Below are 25,098 nucleotides of genomic sequence, written 5' to 3'. Positions count from 1 at the left end.
AAACACCCCCAGGAAAAAGATACTTCTGTCACAAAATATCAATGCCAGCCAGATGTCACCAGCCTTTTTTTTTCTTTTTTTGCATGTGTTTCTTAACAGCTGGTAAGAATATCAGCTCAAATTATTCGCCACAAGCACACACTTTCTGTTTGTCTCCAGATAAAGAGATTTAAAATCCCGTTTGTCAGCGAGGGAAGGTGGAAACTGTGGAATGGATTTTTCTGAACCAAAAGGCAGGTGATCCCCCCCTTCCCTGCTGCCCAGTCATAGCCCAGAGAGACAGAAAGGTGGAGACTCACAGCCAGGGCCGCATGCAGGCCTGTGTTGTCTGCTTCCTGGGACGGTCCCCCATGTCCAGCACACTCATGGTCAGGGCTACACACAGGCCTGTGTTGTCTGCTTCCTGGGACAGTCCCCCACGTCCAGCACACTCACGGCCAGGGCCGCACACAGGCCCATGTTGTCTGCTTCCTGGGATGGTCCCCCGAGTCCAGCACACTCATGGCCAGGGCTGCATGCAGGCCTGTGTTGTCTGTTTCCTGGGACGGTCACCCACGTCCAGCACACTCATGGCCAGGGCCGCATGCAGGCCTGTGTTGTCTGCTTTCTGGGACTGTCCCCCACATCCAGCACACCCAAGGGCCGGTTTTTAGCAGACCCAGTGTGGCCACCTGTCTGGGAAACCTGGACAGTCGTTCCTATCTCTTCAGTCTTGGCTTTCTGTTAGTATGACACCAATCCTCTACATTGAGTCACCTCCTGTAATTCCCTGCAGGGTCTGTCATCACGTGGCGTCTGGTCTGGGCGCCGGCCACACACCGCTCACATGTGCTGTCTCCAACTCCCCCTAGCCCGACGTGCAAGTTCCCTCATGGAGTCTTTTTTGGGAGGGCCATTTTCCACATCATTTGTACCATCTGGGTGCTTTGAACCCAAAGGGTTCTCGGAAAATACTCACTAAAAAAATGTATAACAGATGCGCCTTTGAAAAATTCATCTGATGGACGGTAATAAAAGGCTCTGTAGTGGGCTGAGAGGTGTTCCTCCAAAATCCATGTCCACCCGGAGCCTCGTGATGTGAGCTTGTGTGGAAATGGGTCTCTGCAGATAGTTGAGAGTGGAGATGAGATTGCGTTGGATGAGGGTCAGCCTGGAATCCAGTGACTGATGTTCTTATAAGAACATGAGACACAGAGGCAAGGGAAGAAGGCTGTGGAAGAGGGAGGCAGAGATCAAGGTGATGCAGCCACAAGCCAAGGGCACCAGGATCTCATGGCACCCGAAGTTGGGAGAGGCCCGGAGCAGAGTCTCCCTGACAGCCGCAGAGAAGCCAGCCCCACCCACACCTGCATCCCGGAATTCCGGTCTCTAGGACTGTGAGAAAATGAATTTTGGTTGTGTAGAAGAGGTAATTTGCCATGGCAGCCCTGGAGGACTCACTTGGTGTACAGGCAGGAGGAAAGTGCCCGCTAGTCCTAATACAGAACAGCCACAGCCGAGGTAAAGGGGCAGCCCCGTACCCAGAACAGCCCCCGCTGCCCCACGGTGACCATCAGTCCTTGTCACTGAATGGGTTCAGAACTCCGCAACCTCACCACCAGCTAAGGAAGCCCCGTGGCCGGACGAGTTGCTGTCACCTAGGTGTGAACCCACACTCCACCCTCGACCTGCAGCCCTCCCAGAAGGAAGGGTGACATCTGGGGTGCCAGGACCCTTGGCCTGTGGGGCAAATGCTGGGTGGAGCGGGCTGACTGAGGCAGGAAACGAGAGCAGCTGTCCAGAAAAGTAGGCCCCCAAAGCGGGAGTCTTTACTAGCAGCCCGAGAGCTGGCTGCTGGCAGTCACTGGACAATTCCCACTTCACTTTGAGCTGATAAATGGCAGGAAAGGTGCCCACCAGGAAGCCTGGGAACTCAGCAGGTGGTTATGAAGACAAGGCTCAGAGACCAGGTCACACTGGCTGGGGCTACTTGCTGACAAAAAGACAGGCCATGACATCCCTCCCTAAAACCCAGTCAGGGTGGACAACGGGATTCTACCTAATGCGTTGGGGACATCAGAGGTAAGTGTGCTCTTGTTTCTTAGGTGACATTCTTTTTTAATCTTAAAAATATCTGTTGCTACCATTTAACTGTATGGCCCTAAGCAGCTTTCATTCCCACAGGTTCAACACGTTGTGAGCAAATAGCGCCTGTTACCGCAAAGGCCTGTGAGGGAGAAGAGCCTGGAGCCTTCCCCACAGGAGCATGTGTGTGGAGACAGCAGGGAAGTTTGTAATCCTCCACCTCAAGAACTAGCTGACTTGACCTGGATCCAGCTTTTCAGGAGGTTCAAAACATGAATGAGAATCAAGTATGGAAACCCTTAGTGTTCCGGTCGCTCAAAGTCGAAGCGCAGCAGTGGGTGCCCACAGAGCCTGCTGGTAATAGAGATCCCAGTCTGGCAAACACCGAGGCCTCACTTTATCTCTTGTGTGGTGAATGCATACACCTCACATCTGTCTTACCGACCATAAACGCTCTCCTGAGAATCATGTTGACTCTGCTCACCGAGCCCAGGCCCAGCACAAAGACACACCATAAACACCTGTGGAGGGAGGGTGGCCAGCCCCAGCCCAGGGACTCCGGGGCTCCTTAGAAGACAGGGCCCTCCCCAGCCATGCCGGGAATGCTGGTGACAGCGGATCAGGAAATGGGGGCAGAAGCCCATGAAACCCTCTGAGTCAGATCACCAGGGCGGGTGCTCGCCCACCCCCAACGCCTGAGGGTGACATTTGACAGTTTACACACAGTCTCTGAGTGCCTGTTTTAGCCTAGGTTTGTAAAGGAGTCAAGAATTCATCTCTGAAAGCTGCCAGTAGAGAACCAAATGCTATTTCAAAGCAACTGCAGGGGTTAGTAATTGAGATTTTTTTTTATCCCTCTATCTTGCTATTCCCTAGTTCTGCGGCAGGCCTCTTGATTCAGCTTATAAATACTAAAACTGTTGCTGTAATAAGAAAAAACAAGAAACATTCCTTGAATATTTCAGAGCAAAATGCTTGTGAAAGCCCTTGGTTTCCCCACAGAAAATGTATTTAAAAGAAGAAGAGCCGTGAATCGGCAGCAGCTGCTCCCAGCACCTGTTCCCTGTTCCCATCATTGAAGTTCTCGTGGCATTTTGGAAAGAACTGAGTAGTTTTCCTAGAGAAGTACTCTGGGTTCTGGATTACACAGTTGACTGCACTCAACTGTTGGCTGAGACAAAGGGGCCTGAGAGGTGCATCCGTGCGCAGAGCTCCACACCCCGAAACCACTCAGGGCATGGACCACAGTGACGTGCTGCCTCCCTCCCAGTGCCCACTGAAGCGTCCTGCTCACTTCTTTGCACGGATGGCAGTGTGGGGTCAGGGGACACGTGGCATCATCTGCCATTTTCACTTTGGTTTTTTGTTTTGTTTTTTGTTTTTCTGAGACAGTCTCGCTCTATCACTCAGGCTGGAGTGCAGTGGCACAATCTCAGCTCACTGCAACCTCTGCCTCCCAAGTTCAAGCAATTCTCCTGCCTCAGCCTCCTGAGTAGCTGGGATTACAGGTGCACACCACCATTCCTGGCTATTTTTTTTTAATTTTATTTTATTTATTTATTTATTTGAAATGGAGTCTCTGTCGCCCAGGCTGGAGGGCATGATCTCAGTTCACTGCAACCTCTGCCTCCTGGGTTCAAGCAATTCTCCTGCCTCAGCCTCCCAAGTAGCTGGGACTACAGGCGCATGCCACAACAGCTGGTTAATTTTTGTATTTTCAGTAGAAACGGGGTTTCACCATGTTGACCAGACTGGTCTCAAACACCTGACCTCTAAGTGATCTACCCACCTTGGCCTCCCAAAGTGCTGGGGGGATTACAGGCGTGAGCCACCACGCCTGGCCGCCATCTTCACTTTAGTAGAATGTCTGGACTAAGTCTTCAAGGCACAAGGGCATCAAGCTCTAATGAGCACACGGGGCCACCGCTGCGGATGGCCAGGGGGGCAGGCGGAGGCCACCATACACCCTCCCTCTTCATCGGCTCACAGCCCCTCCTGCAGAGCTCTCGCTGCCATCACAAGCCGAGTGGCTTACAAGACACACATTCATCCCATCATGGTTCCGCAGGTCAGGAGCCTGACATTGGTCCCACTGGGGTAAAAACCAAGGCATCGGCAGGCTGGCTTCTTCCAGAGACTCCGAGAGAACCTCTTCATGCCTCTTCCCGTTTCTAGATGCCGCCGCATCCCTGGGCTCCTGGCCCCTTCCCTGTCTCTGAGCCACACTGCATCTCTAGCCTTGCTGACCCCCACCCATGCCGCTGCCAAACTCCTCGCTCTGTCCCCTGTACAGACCTTGTTCTTCCACTGGGCTCCCTGGGGAATCCAGGCTAATCCACATCTCAGGGCCTGAGGCTTAATCCACAAAGTGCTGTTAGCTCTGGAGTTGCAAGGCCAGGGGAAGCCATGCCCAGGGGCCTTTCTTCTGTCTTTCACACCATTGATCCAATTATTTTCAAATGATTTCCTAAATGGAATGACTGCCTATCAGCCCATGTCACTGGCTTCACCCCACTGTTACCAGGAGCTGGTTCTTACTGGGCTCTGGAGGCCAAGAAAGGGCTCCTTCCATCTGCCCATCAGCAGGTTGCTTGGCACGGTAGGGTGGGCGCTCCTGTGAGACACAGCCTGGGGCACGAGGCGGCTGCAGGCCCTGGGCCCTGGCTTTGGGCTGGGGAGGAGGGAGGACAAGGCAGACACTGAAAGAGTGGCTGCCGAGACTTCTTTGTCCAGAAGTAACCCGGGGCGAGGAAGTTCCCGTGGGTGAGGACCACGCATGCCCAGTTACCACTGATGTGTGGGAAAATGACAAATGGTGCAAGCCACGCAGGTCACACGCATGTCCTGTGCTAATTGTGGATTTTCATTTCCTCTGGAGACCAAAATGAGAAAGTAAAAGTGTACGCAGGAGTCAAACCCGCTTTCTAGAATGTGGTTAATTTCTAGAGGCAGCTGGGTTTCCTGTGGAGAAGACAGGTTTGCCCACGCGGCATAGATAGGAGACGGCTGTGTGGGCTCCAGCCCCCAGGGAAGTAGGGCCTGGGGGTCACCGTGGGGAGGCTGCATCGGCCGCGGTGGCTCTGTGGAACCTGAAGAGTGTGGTCTCATGGCCACCTCCCCCTGCACCAGCTGTGTGGCCCAAGGTGATGCCTGTGTGCCTTGGTTTCCTGATGCATAGAACGTAGCCAGCTGGAGGCGAGGGGGGCTGTTGGGTTCTTTGTGTGGAGCTCTCCAGAAGGCTGTTCGTGCTGTAGGCAAATTCCACAAGACCTAGGAGCCAGGACCCAAGGTGCTTTGATGCTGTAGGGAAGAACCTGGCTGAGATGCACCTGCAGCTGTTTGGAGCCGGTGACCTTGGGCTCAGCACACCTTCGCTGCTGGTGGACACAGTACCAGCGGTGCCCCTCACAAGCAGCTGCGAGGCCCTCAGGCAGCGGCGCGGGCACCGTCACTTCCTGCCAACCCCACATCCTCATTTCCCACGCTTCTCCTTCCACCTTCCATGATCACTGGGACCTACTGCAGGACACGCCTCAGAGGGACGGAGGGAAGCAGACCACCCTTCTCTTCAGAAAGCTCATGGCCCAGGGAGGGAACGCTGGCTGGGGACAATCACAAAGCCTCTCTGGTGCCCAGCCAGTGGCAGGGACCCTCGGAGCTGTGTGGGGAGAGGACGCCCCTGCCCTGGCCGCAAAGCGTTGGTTTAGAGGTGAGCTGGGGCAGGAGAAGCCACAGGAGCCGTGGGGCACCTTCTCAGGAGGGGCTCGCGCAGCTTCGCCTCCTCTCATCTTCCGTGTGCAGGGAAGGACCAGCTGAGTGACAGCTGGGAGCGAAACTGGTTGCCTCCCCTCAGGCTCTGGGCAACTGCAGCTTTGAGTCTCTCCCTCTGGAATCTTCTATCTGGGGTATAATAATGTTATGACACACGCCAGTTATTGACAGTGTAACATGAAAAGGCAATTTGTAAGGACCGGTCGATCTAATCAGGGCGAATCGCCAGTCTTCTGAGCCATCGCATTGAGTTCAGTTTCCAACGGATTGCTAAATATCTTCACACTGCGTGGATATTGCCCAGCTCTGCCTCCCTTGCTGCGGGTGTCCCTGTGGATGCTGAGCTTCCACGGAGGGGCTACTGCCCCATCTGCCCCCCTGGCTCAGCTTGAGTGCCCCAGTGGGGAAGGCTGAGGGCCTGTGGAATAAGGGCTCCATCCCCTCCCCAAGGAATGAACAGCAGCGAGGTTCCCGTCGCCGAGCCTCAGGGCTGTGCAAGCCGGCGATGGGCCGTGGATGCCAGGCCCCAGCCCAACGTGCTTCCTTTGGCCCCTCCTAAACTGGGGGGCCTTGCGCCCACCTTGCCTGGGCCCTGGCATCTGTCTCACGGGCCTTTCTCACCTGGCATTCCAGCGAGGAGAACCCTGCAGTTTTAACTCCCTTTGAGAGGCAAGAACTTCTCAACCCACAAGAAGAGGTGACCAGGTCCTGGTGACTGTCGAACAAGCCCAGTCCAACTGGGAACAAGTCTTCTGGGCCCTAATTTCCCACATGGTGTTCTTGTCTGACAAAATCACAGCCTCCCACATTCAAGAATCTTCATTCATCTCTCTCTTTCAGCGAATGTTCCCTAAGCTCTCCCATCACTGAGCACTGCGGGCAACACCCCAGCTGCGTGCTACGACTTCGGTCTGTTGGAAAGGACTCAGAACCTCGTGCAAGTGGGAGGCAAGCAGAGGTACAAAGGTATCTTCCGGAGCCAAGGTGGTAGGGTCTGTCACACGAGGGTCTGTCTCAGTGAGATCCCACTGTCTTCCAGGGTTTGACACCACAGCAGCAAGCCCCAGAGTGGCACCACTCCCTAAGATCCACGGCGGGGGGAAAGGGGATGTCTCAGCATGGGCTTGTAACATTGTTCCCTTGAATAAGCCGAGGATGCAGAATTAGGAGCAAGCATTCCGAGGGGTGGTCAGCTGTGGCCTGCAAGGAGCACCTGACCTCCCATCTGCCTTCTGAACACAGCTGCCCCAGGTGAGGTGCGTGGAGCTCCACAGCTGTGATGAGCCATCACCATGGAGAACGGTGACTCACGATTGCTTCGGTTTAAATTGAATTAAGGTGAAGATGAATCAGGGCATAACTCTCTTCTTTCAGCCAGATGTCTTTCTGAACCAGTGTATTTATGGCTTAAAAAAGTCATGGGGGTTTTGGGCCCAGGGATCGGGCAGGAAGGAAAGGCAGTGAGGTGCAAGGAGGGGTGTGTTGGAAATTGTATCCAGAACCGCTGTGGCTTGCATTGAAGAAAGAAACTTTGTATTTCTGCTTCTATTTCTACGACAACACCAAGGAAGGTGTGTGGGGTGGGGAGCAGGTACACACAGGTCCTCGTATTACCAGTGGTCCAGGATTGTACAATTCTGTTTATCCTACCCATCCCACACCCTGACCCCGACTCAAGTCCTGCGACCCCTTGGTGCCCTGAGTCCCTCCCCTGCCTGTTCCCAAGCAATCAGTCACCCTAAGACCCCATTCTAGGTGTCCGCAGATGATAATGAGTTAATCAGATAAATAAGCCATGGGGTAGGTAGGGGTTGTGGTGCTGATTACTGGTCCCTCTGGCAAACCAGAAGGGAGCCACCTCCCCGCAGTCTCCACCCTGTCTCCAAGCTTCCCAGCAGAGCCCCACCTCCAGCAACTGGACCCAGCTTTAACCAGATGGAGGAGCAGCCTGATGTCCTGCCAGCCCCAGAGACAGATGTGGGCACAGGAAGGGGAGGCAGGGAGGAGAGGAAGCCAATAAAAAGCTGTTAGCATCCGTCAGGGTGACCCTTTGCAGAACCTGCGTCAGCCTGAGGACGCAGGGACAGGCTGTGTGGAGAAGCTGCTGGCCTTTGCCGCTTGAAAGCTGGGTCCCTGCAGCCTCCCCAGCCCAGGGCTCCCTTGGAGAAATTCTCACAGAAACCCTAAGCAACATGCCAGGAAAGCACGGATGCCATCCAGAAGCACGCTGAGGAAGAATCCATTCATGTGAACCTCTAGGCTGGTCACAGAGGGCAGATCCACGGCCAACTGCATGGCAGGGGCTTAACCACAGGCTCGGAACCTTGGTGAGCATCAACAGTGGGCACTGTGTTTCCCCAAGAGTGACCCAGGGCGCCTTCAGGCCAGGCGCAGCTTCTACTGCTCATTTATTTCCACCACGCGAGCAACGTGCAGCACAGACGAAGCACTCAGTGAACATTTAAATGAATCTGTGGGACGCACCTAAAAGAAATAGAAGTTTTCCAGAGAATAAGCGGGTAGAAGTTAGACCCCACAGAAAAGATAGGCAGGCAGGCATTTGTTAAGTCCATTTCATTTCACCTTAGGGTTTTAACATCAAATTATCCCTGTAATGAAGAGGCATTTTGTTACCCAAATTATCATGCTCTTCAAGAGGGAGTAGAAAGGAAAAAAAATATGAAAAGGGAGAAACAGTACAGACCTTACCTTCAAACTTACCACCCCCACCCCCCCCACACACACACACACGCGCGCATACACACACACAGACGCACACGCACACACGCGTGCACACACGCACACACACGCGCGCACACACACACACACAGAGTAAATGACATCAGGTATTTATCCAGTCTGCCATGAGACATCTGACTCCACCTTATAAACGAGGGAAGCTTGGGCCAGCACAGTGGATCACGCCTATAATCTCAGCACTTTGGGTGGTCAAGGTGGGAGGCTTACTTGAGCCCAGGAGTCTGAGGCATGGCAAAACCCCATCTCTCCAAAAAAATACGAAAATTAGCTGGGCGCAGTGGTGGCATATGGCCATGGTTTCAGCTACTCAGGAGGTTGAGGTGGGAGGATCCCTTGAGTCTAGGAGTTCAAGGCCGCAGTGAGCTGAGATTGTGCCACTGCACCCCAGCCTGAGCAAAAGGAGTAAGACCCTGTCTCAAAAAAAAGAGGTAAGCTCGGTGCTTGGTATGTCAGAGATGGAAAGACAATTTACAGTCTTTATGTCTCATTTGACAAAGTGAAGATTCAACTTCCAGGGCTGCTCAGCAGAGCCAAGTCTGGAAAACAAGCTCCTGGGCATCTCATCACCAGCGCGTTTTCCCTGGAGCCCAGGCTGTCACCACTGTATTCATAATTCTACTCCAAGGGCCTTTCAGGGTGGAGGAGAGAGCTGTGGCCAAAGGCAGTAAGAGGCAGAAGCCCAATGCCAAAAAGCCAGATTTCAGCCTCAGGGAAGAGCCAGTCCCAGCTCCGCTCTGGCCTCACCACCCCGGTGACATCCCAGGCCTCTGTGCAGAGATCGTGCTCAGGCCCAACACTCACGCTGGAGAAAAGGCGGAGACATTCAGAACCCAGCAGATTCCAGGCTGCCTTCTCCACAAGGGTCAAGTTTGTGGAGGAGAAAGGGGAAGATTCTCCACCCACCAGGCGCCTCCTGGACTGTCAAGAACTAACAGGGACTAGATCACCCGAAATAGCAGATCAAACTGAAACAGCATACTTAGCTTTTGGAACGAACCATGAAGCAGGCAGGAGGACCGGAGATTGCAACATACTGACCTTCCGAGTTCTGTTTGGGTCAGTTTGTTAAAATTAGTTTGTCCTCCCTGGAGACACGGCCAACGCAGCCTTTTCTGTGGCAGGGGTCCAAACACAGTCTCTGCTGCTCTCCACGAATGGCAATGGGAAGGCAGCCCTCCCCCTCCATCACTCCTGGGAGCTCATGTGCGGACAGGGTCCTCTGTAGCATCTTTAAATAGGAGGTGACTTTGTGCCGTTGGAGCCGGGGGCAGAGTCAACAGTGACCTGAACAGTTCGGACCAGGATGAGTTCCTTCTGCTGAAAGAGGATGTTAGGATGAGAAGTGCTTGGTGGGCACGGTGGCTCATGCCTGTAATCCCAGCACTTTGGGAGGCCGAGACGGGTGGCTCACGAGGTCGGGAGATCGAGACCATCCTGGCTAACATGGTGAAAACCTGTCTCTACTAAAAATACAAAAAAAAAAAAATTGCCGGGCATGGTGATAGGTGCCTGTGGTCCCAGTTACTCGGGAGGCTGAGGCAGGAGAATGGTGTGAATCTGGGAGGCGGAGCTTGCAGTGAGCGGAGATCGCACCACTGCCCTCCAGCCTGGGTGACAGAGCGAGACTCTGTCTCTAAAAAGAAAAAAAGATGAGAAGTGCTTTTAGAGCACTTAGAGCATTTAGAGCAACGGGATGATTAATTTCATTTTCCATTTCGTTTCTCTGATCGGGCCTCATCTTAAATATTTGTATTTCTTTCTCTTCCTCACCTTCCTGCCACCAGTCACTGCCCAGTGACCTTGCTAGGTCAGGGCTAGAGTGTAATCATGACAAATAAACTGGGGGTTTCATGACATTTCTGACACCTGTTTGACTACAGAGACACTGAACTGTCCTCTGCCAGGTCCGTCCTGGGCACTGGAGCCTGCGTCTGAGGCCCCTGCCCCTGTCCTTGGCAGCAGCTCCAGGAATCCCCCACCTCCCTTCCCTCTCCTGTGTCAAAAGTATTGACTTTGAGGATCAGAAAGGGTCCTAACTGAGGCTTTTTCATTTTAACTAAAACTCTCAAATTTAGAGTGTTTTTCCCTTTTCAATATGCCTTTTTAATATTGATTTTTTTTTTTTTAAGTTGAAGTCTTGCTCTGTCCCCCAGGCTGGAGTGCAGTGACTCAATCACAGCTCACTGAAGCCTTGACCTCCTGGGCTCAAGCCGTCCTCCTGTCTCAGCCTCCTGAGTAGTTGGGACTGCAGGTGCCACCACCACACTCAGCTAATTCTTTTAAAATTTTTTTGTAGAGACAAGATCTCACTCTGTTGCTTACTGCATTTTTTTATTTCAAATGTTTATACCACATTTTTTGCTAAGCTTCTAAGAAAGAGCTGAAATTCACAAAATCAAATTCATACAAATTCTTGAAGAAACAATACTTGCCTTTCTGCAGGTGAGCAATTCCTGTTGTAAGCATCTGACACCAGACACCCTTCCCCACTTCTTCCTTCCTTCCTCCCTCCCCCCACAGGTCAGGGTGGGACGGTGCAAGAGAGAAACATGGAGACACCACCAATCCTGTCACAAACACTGCTCAGGCCACTTCCATAAAAGTGTAAGAGGCTCTAGGCATCAGGCTAAAGTACTGCTGTTGAGATCCATGGTGTCTACACCAGGTGCCACTTGAGGGTTTGGAAAGGCAGGCTGAGGGGCAGGAAGTAGCAGATTCTGATCCTGTTTCTGAAAAGTGATTTCATTTGTTGAATATCCCAGCACTGTTGTGAATTAAGAGTCACTAAAGCAATCAAGGTTCTTGTAAAATATTCAGGACCACAAAGCAGACATATTTTTCCTTATGGATCAATAATTTTTAAAGTTCAAATTAACTTAAAACATTAACACACTTTTCGTGAATAGTGCTTTGACCATGGGTTTAGACACCAAGGAAGCAGAGGAAGTTGGTGCACAGGAAACAGCCTGGAAGGCCCTTAGCAGCTGAGGCACACGTCTGCACCTCTTACCATGGAAGGTTGGCTCGGCTTCGAACAGTTGTATCCGAGGAAAATTCTAGCACTTCCTTGATAAACCACTGACATCCTTGAAGTTTCCTTCATGCCTTGATCCAATGAGAATCCCCCGTCCTGCAATTTTAGATTATTTCCTCTTACACTGACCTTATTTTCTTTGAGAATGTAATTAATGACATGAGTCTTGTCATTTTTCTTTTCTGTGCTTTAAAAAAACCAAGAGGTTCTGATGCTCACGTTGCAATATATTTTAAAATGCTGTTTCATTCTGGCTTCCTCGGGTACCTCACTCCGGATTCTATTAAAATCGTAATCTCTAGAAGATGGATTCAGCAAATGCCAGGCATGGAGCCATGAATGTTTTCATAAGAAACAAGAATAAGAGAAAGAATGTGTGTTAGCCAGACGACACCCTGATGACACCTCCACCACCTCCCCAGCCCTTCCCAGCAGCAAAGTGATTTAGCTCAGATGGGCTTCTCCAAAATGGAAATAGTCACTTGTTTGAGCAAATAAATGTAATTAAAATTGTTCCGGAAAAATGCTAGTACTCTGCACTAATACATATCATCTTAAAAACTTAATTCTGAATTGTTTCCAATGACAAATGTGTAAAGTTTCAAAGTACTCTCTGTTGTCCTATCCTTGTAGTGGAAGACACTACTTTCAACACAGACCTACTGTGTGCCTCCTGCCTGTGAGGCCTGGTGCTCACGGCGCCTGCCCTTGCATGCAAAATACCACTCTTCATCTTGATGTTTCTAGACATTCAGCCGTTCCTCAGGAAACCATTTACCTTCCCTCCGCCTTTTCTATAAAATGCATGGACTGAGGAATTACTAACTGCATAGCGCTTTGTTTGCTGAATACCAAGTAAACGCACTCTTACCATATACAGGGCTGTATCTAGGCGGCCAGTTATTAGAATAAAAACATAATACTACCTTCACCCGCTCAGATAATCCCTGCGTTTGGCTTCATGGTATGGTTCCAAACTCCTAGTGACATTGTTAAAAGTGAACACGACATGGAACTTATTTCGTGATGAAATGTCCTGAGCGTGTGTCTGTGTGTTCTCAAATTATAGCTCACGTGGACAGAGAACGTTTTCTCGCTCCAGCACCAAGCGGGGATTGGGTTGCAGCGGTGAACAAAGGCCAACACGGCCCGCCCTCTTTGAGGCTGCAGTCTCCTGGGACACACGCCCACTAAACAAACAGCTCCACAAATTAATCATGCCACAGGGCGAGCGGCAAGGGCACCGTCACGTGCGGCAGGTAACCCAGGCGGGTCCTTGTCGTGGCGGAGGAAGGTCACACTGGAAGTCACCAGACAGAGGGAGGGTCACGCTCCAGGTCGCAGAGTGGGGGCGGGTGGAGGATCAGGCTGCCAGGGCGCCGGCTGGAGCCCAGCGGCAACGGACCCGTGGGAGAATAACCAAATGAGGCTCCTGGACAGGCAGGGGCCGCATGGTGCGTGACCGGAGAAGCCAAGCCAAGGATTTTGAACTCCACGCTACAAGCAGCCGGAAGCGTCGGCTGGCGCCAGCGGAGCACATGCGCAGAACTGCGCCCTGAAAAGCGCCGTCCCCTGCAGACCCGGAGGAGGTGCTCCCAGCACCGCTGCGGACACTGCTGTTTCCTTCCAGGGACTTGGCAGAGTGGGTAATTACCCACTCTGCATCAGAACCCCCGAGACGCTGGTACCGACGTCCCTGACCAGACTCCCATTCTCCACCCAGTTTGATTGGCTTAGTTTTGGTCTTAGAAGATTTCTCGTCTGCAACGTACCTCTGCAACCGCAGCGAGCCTCCCTAAGATGCATTCTGCTGTAGGTCACGTCGTAGACACGGCAGTCCGTACACACCAGGAGACTGTGTTTGTGTGTGCGTGTATTCGCTGTATAATCCAGCTTAATGCTTTCGCTTATGGGACGTTTCAAACGTATACGAAAGAGGAAAGAACAGTAAAATGAGCGCCCCCGTGGGCCACTCCCAGCTGCAGCGACCCCCAGCAGTGCCCGTGGGACTCCCCCTGCCACTGTGCCCACGGTGGGGGGTGGGACTCTGGATCAATCCCAGACCTTATATTGTTTCATCCATAAATATTTCAGAATGTTTCTCTAAAAGAGAAGGTCTCTTTTAAAAATGAACAGTAATAACACATCACATCTGAAATATTTAGCAAGTATACTTTAAAATCATTCGGACATCCCAGTCAGTGCTTACATTTCTCCAGTTGGTTCATAAATTTTTTAAACTGTTTGAAACAGGAACCAGATCCAGACGCTGCGATGGATTGACATGTGTCTCTTTGAATCTATAGGTTACCCTTTTCCACTTTCTTGTTTTTTCCTTGCAATTTATTTGGCTACAGAGTTCCCTGGATTTGGCTGCGCAGATCCGTGGGGCATCCAGGAAGGAGTTTTCAGTCCCCTGTGTTTCTGTAACTGGTAACTAGACTGAGAGCTGTCATCAGATTCAAGATTCAATGTTGGTAGCAAAACACTTCTTCTCTTCGCTGGTGTTGCTGGCCTCTGAATTTAATGTGCCCTTAATGCGAGGAGGAAAGGCACAGCAGAGTCCCGTCTGAGGGAGAGTGAACACCAGTCCCTCCATGGAGCTCCTGCTACGTAGGTCGCCCTCTGTCCATCCTGGGAACCGCTCAATGCTTTGAGGTATGCACAGGTTAAAAATGCAATCGCTACCATTTCCACTAGAAGGAACCAGGGCTTAGTGGGGGAAAAGCAGCCAATTCCAGGGCCGGAGTGGGGTCAGTCCACAAGGAGCCCGCGGGGTCCTGCTGAGCCGGAAGGCGGGACATGCTCAGAGACAGGGCCGCCCACCAACAGGAAGCAGAGGAGCCGCTTCCATGACTCCCACACCCAGTCCGAGGCCATGTTGGCGCCAAACGGTGACAAAATCATGACAACTGTCACCCACTGGGTACAAAATAACTCATGAGTCTACACTGACATGAATGAACGAAGGAATGAAGGAATGAATTAGGAATGCTTATTCTTTCTGTGGAAAGAACTAATAAATGCATCAGGGAGATGGAATTAGAAAATCGGGGCTGCTTCATGACCGTGCCTGCTCTTACCATCACCACCTCATGATGGCCAGCAGGCAGCTTCCTGATGGAGCAGAGGAATGGGTTGCTTCTCATGGATCCAGGGAAACCAAAGCCTTGAAAAGAGAAACACCAAGGCCACCTCTGCCCTCAGCCTCTCAGGCCGCAGGTGAGCGCAGGTCCACGCTAAGGCAAAGCCAAGTAACTACGCCTTCTGGTTGTCATTCATAAAATTTATTTTGGAAAAATATTTTAAAAAGGAATTTCTTCATTAACAAAACAGTAAAAAACTCAAATAACATTTGCACAATATTCCATAAATACATTTATATACAAAAAATATAGTCACATAGACCCGAAGTGCCTTTGTACATATTTACCAAAATTTAAATTATAAAAAATGAACATCACAAAATACTCAAGCTTTACAGATATCATGAAAAATATTTTTACAAATCCAAAAAATAACACACATCTTTTCCATCTAGAAAAAGCACATTTTCGTATCAAAAAGGACAATAAAGGCAGTGTTTGTGTTTCTAATTCAAGAAAAGACTGGCTCATAAGAATCCAAAATATACACTTCAGGCAGTGCATGCTTCTTATGCGTAATTCAGTTCACCCATTTAAATATATATTCTTTTAAGAGCAACTGTCCATAGTGCAACGGCGACGTCACGGAAGGCAGAGCCGCAGGCGGCCGGGCCGTGGCAGGCTGTCGGCAGGCGTCGAGGACCTCAGGAGGAGAACCTGCTCGGTCTGAACTCAGTTTCTCAGCAGCAGTCCACAAGGCCTCCCTCCTCTTCAGCAGCATTCGTTGGGGCATATATCCTTGGAATTTTACTTATTTTAAGAGAAACAGGAATCTTGCCATCTCACTTCCATTTTACACCTGGAAGGGCCACAAGACAAATGGGAAGTTAGCCTAAGACGGATTCCCATGCTCCGGCTTCAGGTGCTCCCATGCTGAGGAGGAGCGAGCGGCCGCTGCCTGCACTGACCTCAGTTGCTATGACGCACTCATCCTTCTCCTCAGATATGACGTACACCGACTGGTACTTGGTGTCTTTTGAAGTTGAACAGCCCGAGTCTGGCCTTTTTCTTTCCGATGCTTCTCCACTAAAAGGAAAATAGAGAAAATCCACAATGAATGCATGAGAACATTTGGGAAGAGAAATGGACCAGTGCTTCCAGGAAGATACCCCCATGTACCCCCCTCCTGATGCCCTGCCCACAGCACGTACCCCCTGAGTGTGGTCGGGGTCCCCTTCTCCTCTCCTGAGGAGCCCTGGGGCTGGCACTTGGTGTCACGCTTGCTGTGCGTGTCCCTGACGGTGGCGTCGTCACCCTTGAGGTCCTGCACGAGGTTATAGTCCACCGTGGGGTAGCGTGCCTTGAAGCCATTCTTGTCGGCACTGTGGTCCCCGTGGAAGTCCGCCTTCTTGTTGGTGTTCTTGATCTGCGTGGCCCCGATGACGCTGACTGAGATGTCCTTCTCACGCTGGCAGTTGGCCAGGTTGTTCATGGTCTCCGTCTCCCCCCGGCAAGGGTCGGCTGGGGGCCGGCGCTTCTGCAGCCTCAGCCGGATGCAGACCACCATGGCAGCACAGCCCAGCAGCAGCATGAGGACAAGGACGACCCCGGCGCACACGGCCACCCAGGGGAATGGCCCGCCCTGGCCCTCTAGCTTCTCAGTGAGGTCCACCACCGCCGGGCCTGGGGGCAGCTCGGGGAGCAGGAACTGGCAGTTGGGACCCCCGTAGCCCCGGGCGCACTCGCACACGTAGCGGTGGCCCCTCTCATGGCAGGTGGCCCCATTGTGGCAGGGTGCGTGCTCGCACCTGCTGACAGGGGCACTGCAGTTCCTGCCCGTGTAGCCGGGCGGGCAGGTGCAGGAGAAGTCATTCACACCATCCCGGCAGGTGCCCCCGTTGGCGCATGGGGCGGAGGCGCAGTCGTCCACGTTGTTGTCACAGTGCCTCCCAGAGAAGCCGGCCTGGCAGCGGCACAAGTAGGCATCACCGAGGTCCACACACTTGGCGCCTGGAACACAGGGACATGAGCGTCACGTGTCTCCTCGTAGGTTTGTTCACCAAAAAGTCACTCTGAAGCATCTATCTGTCTGTCACTGTAGAAACCAGACAAACCAAAGACAGCCTGTGGCCTGAATGAGTCAACAGTGCAAGGTGACGTGGTCTAGGACCTCAAATATCAGAGGTGTCCAGGTCTAGCTCTACAAGTTAGAAACCACGTGGCTGGCATCTGGACAGGCGCCGTGCAGAACCTTCCACCCAGTGACTGCGTTAGTCGCCACAACAGCCCGACAAGAGCATGTGCCACTCGACCCAGGTTTCAGATGGGGAAACTGAGGCTTAACGAGGGTGTCCTTGCTCACGGTTACACAGTGAGTGAGAGGAGCAGGCACTGACAACAGGGGAGGGAGGGAGGGAGGGAGGGCGGCAAAGGATGACCATTCCACAATGCTCTGGCAGATCTGGCGCCCAGCTCCCCTTGCTGTGTGTCTGCTTTGGGCAGCCAGCCCCTCACTGCTAGCAGGAGGCTCTCTGTCCTCACTCAGGGACACCCCTGACTATTGTGCTGGATGGCCACACAGCTGGGCCACTCTCCGAAGCTGGAGTGGCCGGGGCCTGTGGGCATCAATTACTGAACCGCAGGTGGCCTCAGGTGCCCTGAGCACCTCGTGGCCCTGAGCAAGTCATACACTGCTTGGTCTAGGTTTTCGCAGAGAACTTCGTAATAAATGCCTCAGCCTCTCTCACTCCCCAGGTCTTTCCAGACTCAGAGTTTCCATCGAGAATTCCTGGCGGTCTGGATAAAAGTGCTTCCTAAACTGGAGGTCACTCACAAATGCTCGTTTTAATGCCATCTCAGTATTGACCAGTCGCCCAAGTCTCTGAGCAATCGCCAGCTGCCCCCTTACCATTAGAACAGGGTGAAGAACTGCAGTAGTCAATTTTCTTCTCACAGTTGAAGCCAGAGTAGCCCACAGGGCAGCGGCAGCTGTACCCTCCATCGGGACTGTCTGAGCACCGGCCCCCGTTAAAGCAAGGGCCATCCGCACAGGTCATAGCACTCAATTCACAGATTTTGCCATAGAAGCCAGGTGGGCAGGTACAGGAATAGCTGTTCTCGAGATCCTACATGATGGAGAGGTCAGAAAAGGCTTTCCAAAGTTGCTCCAAGGAGCCCACACACTCCATTCAACACCAGGGCACCCCAACTTCGGGGTAAGATGCCACGGAGCCTCCAACTCACCGTGCAGCTCCCTCCATTCTTGCAAGGGCTGGGGTCACACTCGTCGATCCCCAGCTCGCAGGTGGCACCTGTGTACCCAGGCCGGCAGGAGCAAGTGTAGCTCCCCTGGCCCGTGTTGGTGCAGGTGGCCCCATTCTTGCAGGGCTTATGGTGTGTGCAGTAGTTCAGGTCTGTGAGGGGTGGGGACAGGAAAAGTAGGAGATAGGAAGCTCGACGTCAAATGCAGGAAGACTTTATTTTTCCAGTGACCAAACAGCCAGGGAAGTCCAGGGCTGCTCTGGAGGGAGCAGGCTGCCTCAGGGAGAGAAGGCTTACCCTGGTTGCAGAAAAGGCCCCCCCAGCCTTCCTGGCAGTTGCACTGCCAGGGCTGCTGGCAGGTGCCATGGAGACAGCCTGGATAGCGGATGCACTCGTCACAGTACCGGCCCTGCCAGCCCACTCTGCACCTTGGAGAAAAGCAGAAGACTCAGATAGAGGCTGACTGTTGCTGGCTTTGCAGTGGACATCCTCACCCTAGAAACCATCCTCCCGCAGCACCAGTGAGCCTCTGGTTCTCCAGGTCAGCAGAACACTGGGTCACCTTGGGAACTGTGGCCTGGCCTGGGCCCCACCAGAGGTTCTGGCTTCGTGGGTATTAGGGCAGCCCCAGTGTCAGCATCTCAAAAATCACTCCCTGAGTGATTCTGGGATGAGGCAACATTTGAGAACCATTGAACGATACTGTCGTTTCCTGGGCCAACTCTTTTTAAACTACTCTCTGTAAATTCTCATAGCCATGAAGGGGCGTAAATGAATGACAACTCCATGACCTCACATGCTGCCAAACATTTATTAAGTAGAAACACGAGAAAACAGCCCCCTGCTCAATCAATCTTACCGGAGTTTTTCGAATGATCACCTATAGGGCTGTTTTTACAAATATACCAGGTGTGAAAGGATAACAAGAAAAGGCAACACAACAAAACACCACCTTGTGCAGACTTACTTGCATTCCCCTGGCTTGTCACAAAATCCATGCTGCTCATCACATCCCGGCAGGCAGATCGCTATAAGCAAAGGAAAAACAGGGTCAAGCCCCACGCCAAGTAACCTCCCAACAGGGCTGCTGCCCTTGGGGCCGGGACACAAGTTGCCGGCTTCAGTCAGCAAATCCCAGCTGAGTTAATCTCCCCAGGTTGTGGAGGACTGACCCCCCCTGCCTAGTAGCCTGGGACTTGACTCAGCCCTGGGGATGAGCATTCTTCTTAACACAGTGGCTCAAGGACAAAAGGGCTCTCGGAAGCCCCCACCCCCACCCTATCCCCTTTTCTTCTAAGAGAGGGTCAGAAGTCTTCCCCCTCCTCCTCCCCCACTTCCCAATTCTATGCACAAAGCTCCACCTCTTAATATCCCAGAAAGTGTGTGTGCAGATAAGAGTGGACAGCTGGTATGCAGGGTGCCAGGGCAGGACAGCTGCTCCATTGTCTGTCCTCTACGGCAGCTGCCCCAGCGCAACAATGCCGGCCTCCCCCGCGCCCCCGGCCCCACCTCCTCACACACACCCCTCGCGTGTACACACACACACACACACACACACACCCCTTCTGCCAATGGGAGCCGGCGGGTGTCCCTGCGCCTATCCCCGGAGAGATCTAATCTACGGCACGCGCGAGCTGGGGGCGGGGAGAGACTTCAGTGTTTGAAGAAAAAAGTCTAAGTTTCTGGCTACCCTGTGGTGAAGAAGAGGCAGGGAGGCAGGGTGGGAGGCAGCAGACTGGCCAGAGGCTCCCACAGGGCAGGGGGTGGACAGTGGGCTTGAGGCTTGGAGCTGGCTCTTGCTGCCTGGTTATGAAACTCATTAACAAGCAGCTCCACAAGTTTTATTTTGTTTTGTTAAAAAAAAAAAAAAAAAACCAGAAGCAGTTCAGGCCAAGGCAGAGCTTAGAAGGAACTCAGTGAGTTCTAGAGGGAATTTGGGAAGCTAAGTAACGAGGACATTAAGGCACTCAGTGAATGGGAAGACCCACCCTCAACCCCAGGCACTACCCAGCTCCTGCCAGAGGTTCTGGGCCTCACAGAGTGCCTCTCCAAGGTTGTCCAGTTCCAAGGAAGGAGAATGACAGTTCCCTGGAGTTTCTGGGCAGCTCCAGGTCCGACCCAATCCCCAGCTGTAGGGAAATCCCATACCAATGGGCTGGGACGGCCATGCGTGCAGATGAGGCCTCAGGAAGCTGGAGAGAGGGCTCTTGAGGTCCCCATGAACCAGAACCAGGAGCCAGCATGGCCCCCACCCTGCCCTAGTCACCTACCTGCCATTAAATTGACATATCAATACCTAATAATCAGGCAGGCAGAACCACCGTCACTATTGGGAAGACATTGCTTTTCCAGACAAGGCGCTGCCTGAGCATTCAAGCCAGATGGGGCTGTGCACCCCTCGCCCACACAGGCCTTGGAGACCCAGCCTCAGCAGCCCACAGGGGCGAAAGCCTGCCCTCTGGCCAGCATAGACAGTGCGCATCACAGGGAGTATCCGGAAAGGCGTTTGCTCCAGAGAGGTCAAGCACACCAGCTCCAGAGAGAAAATGGAACGTTTCCCAGTGTGATGCTGTCACAGCACAGGGAACTCTGGTTGAAAGCGTGCCCCTGACACACAAGCTCTCTCTGTGTTCCTCCCTTCCTTCCTCCTCTCCCTCTCTAATACACACACCCTGAGGGTAGCACTGGCTTTACTTCCTGACCCCTGGCCCTGTCTCTAAAAGCCTCCCTGATTAAGAAAGGCAGTTCCGATAGTGGATAAACACAGTCTTGGATGTTAAAATGTCTGCATTGACCCCAACTCCCAGACTCGCGAGCTGTGACTTATAGCAATCCACTTCTGTCCTCTGGGCCTCAGTTTCCCCACCAGAACATCTCTACAGTCCCAAGCTCCCCCAGGCTCAGGAAGCCTCATCCCTGCCCGCGGTCCGTGTTGGTGGACGACTGAGCCGGCGGTGCCTTCCCAGAGACTCACGCTCTGTGCAGTAGGGCCCTTTCCAGCCAGGGTTGCACACTTTCTCCCCACGCTCCCCACAGGTGAAGTGGCCGAAGGCATCGTCCCGGGGGCGGCAGAAAACAGAGCAACCCTCTCCATAGTAGTGTTCGTCACACACGAAGCGGTAGGAGTACTTGAGATCCGTGCGGCCGCTGCTGTGCAGGTCCTGGGACCACTCCTCGCCCACGGTCAGGTGCCTCTGGGTGGCCAGGCGGCTGATGAGTCTTTCTGGGTTTTCTGTGGGGAGAAGATGTTCCTGGTTGGTTCTGACCGAGAACCTTGAGACTGGGGACAGAGCGGGGGGTGGACCGAGACATTCATTACAGGAAGGAGGCCCAAGTCGCACCACCCTGAACTTTCTGGGGCTCGTGCAGAATGAAAGCTGTCTGGGTTTGGTTGCGGGATGGGTGGGCAAAGTCCAATGCTATTAACTGGGGGAAGCAGTTTTGGGGTTTGGGTTTTGTTTTTACCTGTTGCGAGGTCATCAGGAGAATCTGTGTGGAGAGCTTCAATAATCAGAGAGAAAGTGCCCTGGGAGAAAGGGTAGAGGACGTAAGACAACCCAGAAATGTAACGAAAAGAAAAAGGCAAAAAGCAAAGTCATTCATAACAACCAGGTCAGCAACAGAGGCCTGAAGGCTGCAGGTCTGGGGCAGCGTGTCTGGAGAGGGTCTCCACGCATCTCCTGCCTGCTCTCACCTTCCCTAAGGAAATGGAAGAACTTTTTAAAGAGTGGTTTCCTGACGTGTGTTTTCAGCCTATACTACAGGATATTACGTTGTTTTTTTTAATTAGAGAGAGAGAGAATGCAGGGAGGATAGGGTGGAAGAGGCCCGAGGGCCGTTGTCATTTTTCTCGGGGGATGGGCACGTTCCAGGTGGGAGCGGTCTCGCTCCGCGGGTAATTGCGCCATCAACGCGTCTAGGAGTCGGGAAACCAGAACCTTCCCACGTGAAGGGGCGCCTCTGACTGGGGGCCTGGCACAGAGGCCGGATACGGAAACCTCCCGGGCGCACTCGGCCTCTCCTCTTCGCCCCAGCGCGGTCCCCTCCTGCAGCCCGCGGGGCCCCGGGGCGAGGTCTCTGTGCTGCTGGGCCAGAGCCCTGGGGCCGCCGCCAGGCAGATCGCAGCGCCCACCTGCGCCTCGCGGGGTCCCCGAGGTCCCGCCACCCAGCGCCAGAAGCGGAATCTCAGCGCGTCCTTCCGCCCGCCCCGCTTCAGGCCCGGCCCGGCGCCCGCAGGTGCGGCACTCACCGGCCAGGTGAAGCCGAAGGGGAAGCGGATGGGGTTGCTGAACGCGGGGTCGGCACCCGCGCCGTCGGGCAGGCTGAAGGAGTCGACGCCCAGCACGGGGGTGACGGTGCTGCCGTAGGTGCAGGGCGGCTCGGGGGACACGCTGGCCTGGTAGTGCTTGAGGCACACGCGGAAGAAGGTCCGGCAGGCGCACGGCGGGGGCCCCGCGCCCCCGCGGCAGCAGTTGCGGTTCCCCAGCAGCCCCTTCTTGTTGACGAACTCCTGCAGCTTCAGCTCAAACACCCCTGAGCTCCAGACCTGCGCGCGGGAGGGCGGGGGCGTGAGGGCGCGGGACCCGCCCGGGCGAGGGGGCGTGGGCCCTGCGTGAGGGGTGCGCGGGGAGCCTGGGGGGGCTCAGGGGCCGAGCGCGGTCGCGGCACGGCCGGCGCTGGGGTCCTCGTCCCCGGGATTCACCTTTCGGGCCGTGACTGGCGCGGCCCGTGTCGCTGTCCGCCCCTCCCCGCGCGCTCCTGCCCCGCTCCCCGGCCCCCCGTGCGACCCCGTAGGGCTGCGGCGCCCCCACCTGCCCGCTTACCTGACACAGCAAGGCCGAGAGCACCGCCAGGGCCAGCGCGCACCGACCGCCCATGCTGCTTCGCCCCACGCGCGAGCCTGCGGGGACGCCTCTTTTCTCCTTAGAACAGCGGCGGACGCGCGGGGGATCGATGGGCCCCGGGGAGCGTGGGCAGAAAAGCTCCCTCGCCTCGCCCCAGACCGGAGGACCCAGGACTTCTTTCTTTAAAAGCCGGTCTCCGCCTCTTTCCGAGGCCGCGGTTCTTTATATCCGCCCTGCGAGGTCCCGCCGCAGCCCCAGGGATGCCCGAGGAAAGGCGGCTCTCGGGGGACAGCGCGGCGGCGGCGACTTTCGTTTTCCTCCTTCCTCCCAGTCCCCGAGGAGGTGAGGGTCGCTGGCTTCCTGGTTTTGTCTTAAGCTTCTTCGCAGGAGAGGGAGGGGGAGAGAGAGAAAGAGAGAGAGTCCAGATATTGAGCTTAATTCCCAAGAGAGCTGCAGAGCTTCCTCCCGAGCCGATTAGAAAGCCGCGGTCTGGAAATCCCACGGGCGAGGCGATAATCCGGGGCCAGCGGCGAGCGCGGAGGGGACGGTCGGCCGCGGCGGGTGTGCGCGGCGGCCCCTGCGGATCGCGGCCCGGTGTCACTCGGCGGCGGCGGCGGTCGTTCTGGGAGCACTCCGGGCTCTGATCTCCGGTGTCACAGCAAAGATCCGCGTCTTTCCGATGAATCCAGCCAATGCCATCCAGTACACACGCGCAGGACCGGAGGGGCCGGGCCGTGGGAGGAGGATCTGCGTCGCGGCTGCCCGGGTTCCCCTGCGCTCTGCCCTCGGCCCGGTCGGGTCTCCGCGGGTGCGCGCAGAGGATCTGGCCCTCGCCGGCGCCTGCCGCACTTATATTCCGCCGGCCGCCCGCATGGCTAATGAGATGCAAATCAGCAGCCCCCCAATCTGGCGAGAGCTGTCACAAAGGAGCCACTTTTCCAAACCCTCCTCTCAATGGATCGCCAAATGGTCAGTGAGCTGTAAAATGTGCAACCCTCCTCCCCGCCCCCACCCTTCCCCGCCCCCCCAATCCTCCCCTGCCCCCGCCCCCAGCTCCCCCTTCCTCCCTCACCACACAAAACGCACTCATTTACATTCCTGCAAAATGTTCACCGCAAGAATCCCCCTGCTTCTGGAGCTGGTGCCGCCGCCCCGTCCCCTCCGCACGCCCTCCCGGGCCGCAGACGCCCAGAGACCCTCGGCCACACGCGGGGGGCGGCGCTGCGGGCCCCACTTGAGCAGCGGGACGCAGCCTCCGAAACTCCGGGCCGCGGCGCCCGCCGAGGGGTCTCCTCGCGCCGACAGCGTCCCGGGGGCCTGGGGAGGGCGGCTGCGAGCAGGAGGATGAAGTTCCAGGCCCGAGCTCTCGGGGGGCCGCCCCTTCTTCGGGGCAGGCGCTTCCTAAGGAGGAGTCTCTCGGGGGCGGAGGCGGGGGTGGCGACTCGGGGAGCATCGTAGGAAAGGGGCGGGCGGAGCGGTGGACCGAGGGCTTCTAGAGCGAAGCGGCAGTTTCGGGAAGTTTGGGGAGGTCCGACGCGGGGACATCTCCTGGCCCAGGATGGCGACTGAGCCTGGGGGAGTGCAGAACTGACGCGCGGGCGGGGCCAGGACGCCCCCGGGACACCGGCATCCCCGCGCCTTCGGTGCCCTCTCGTGGTCCGCGGCCACTGGGAGTGGGGGCCCGGGGGCTGGGCAACACATCCCCCGGAGCCAGGAGAACCTGGCCTTCAACTCCCCCCATAGACACGCGCCCTCCCCCACAGGATCCTCGGCCGCCGCCACCTTCCCCGGGTCTCGGCCCTTCTCTCCCGGGTATCCCCCTCGGCCTCCCTCCGCCTGGTAAGAAGTGAGTTTGGTGTGTGTCGTTCGCGTGGCTGTCATTAAGGCAGCCTGTTATTGTGCGAGGCTGAATCAGTGGCTCTTTGTGCGCTCAGCTGTATGGTAATGCAGAGAGCACCTGCTCCCCGCACAATGCGGAGAGAAAGAGCTCCCCTCCGCGCGCGCCGCGGCCTCTGCAACAATGTCCGGCACATGTTCTAAAGCCCCATCCAGCCCAGGCCCCCAACCCACAACCTTTACACAACCGTCACCTTATTAGGTTTTTACACGTCCATCAGACACTAGAACTTTTGTTTTCATTTTTTAAAGGGAAATGAGTTTATTGGGAGGGTCGAGAACACACGTATCACACAATGAATTATCTAAATTGCCCTCCTAGGCACGATGGAGAAGTAAGTTGGGGCAGAGACTCTGACTGTGGCACCTAGCTTTGCACTTC

At 54.7% G+C, this 25,098-nt stretch overlaps 1 protein-coding gene and 1 long non-coding RNA gene across 2 annotated transcripts; both read right to left on the bottom strand.

Annotated features, from left to right (window-relative positions):
• Positions 1–10,990: 10,990 nt before the first annotated feature.
• LOC144340241 (uncharacterized) lies at positions 10,991–13,147 on the bottom strand. The gene is made up of 2 exons (XR_013416130.1): positions 12,556–13,147; positions 10,991–11,927 (listed from the first exon to the last, which is right to left on the bottom strand). It is a non-coding gene; the product is annotated as an uncharacterized LOC144340241 (long non-coding RNA).
• A 1,753-nt stretch (positions 13,148–14,900) lies between these two features.
• DLL1 (delta like canonical Notch ligand 1) lies at positions 14,901–24,314 on the bottom strand. The gene is made up of 11 exons (XM_015137769.3): positions 22,800–24,314; positions 22,226–22,522; positions 21,442–21,502; positions 20,951–21,208; positions 18,944–19,004; positions 18,274–18,404; positions 17,959–18,128; positions 17,624–17,840; positions 15,927–16,725; positions 15,684–15,801; positions 14,901–15,574 (listed from the first exon to the last, which is right to left on the bottom strand). Exons 1-11 carry the CDS (start codon positions 22,851–22,853, stop codon positions 15,569–15,571), a joined length of 2,172 nt encoding a protein of 723 aa, XP_014993255.2. The 5' UTR covers positions 22,854–24,314; the 3' UTR covers positions 14,901–15,568.
• Positions 24,315–25,098: the final 784 nt, after the last annotated feature.

Source organism: Macaca mulatta, chromosome 4, assembly GCF_049350105.2.
Source record: "Macaca mulatta isolate MMU2019108-1 chromosome 4, T2T-MMU8v2.0, whole genome shotgun sequence".
Taxonomy (NCBI): Eukaryota; Metazoa; Chordata; class Mammalia; order Primates; family Cercopithecidae; genus Macaca; species Macaca mulatta.
The sequence above is the reverse complement of the archived record's forward strand: the minus strand, read 5'-3'. Positions and strand labels throughout refer to the sequence as shown.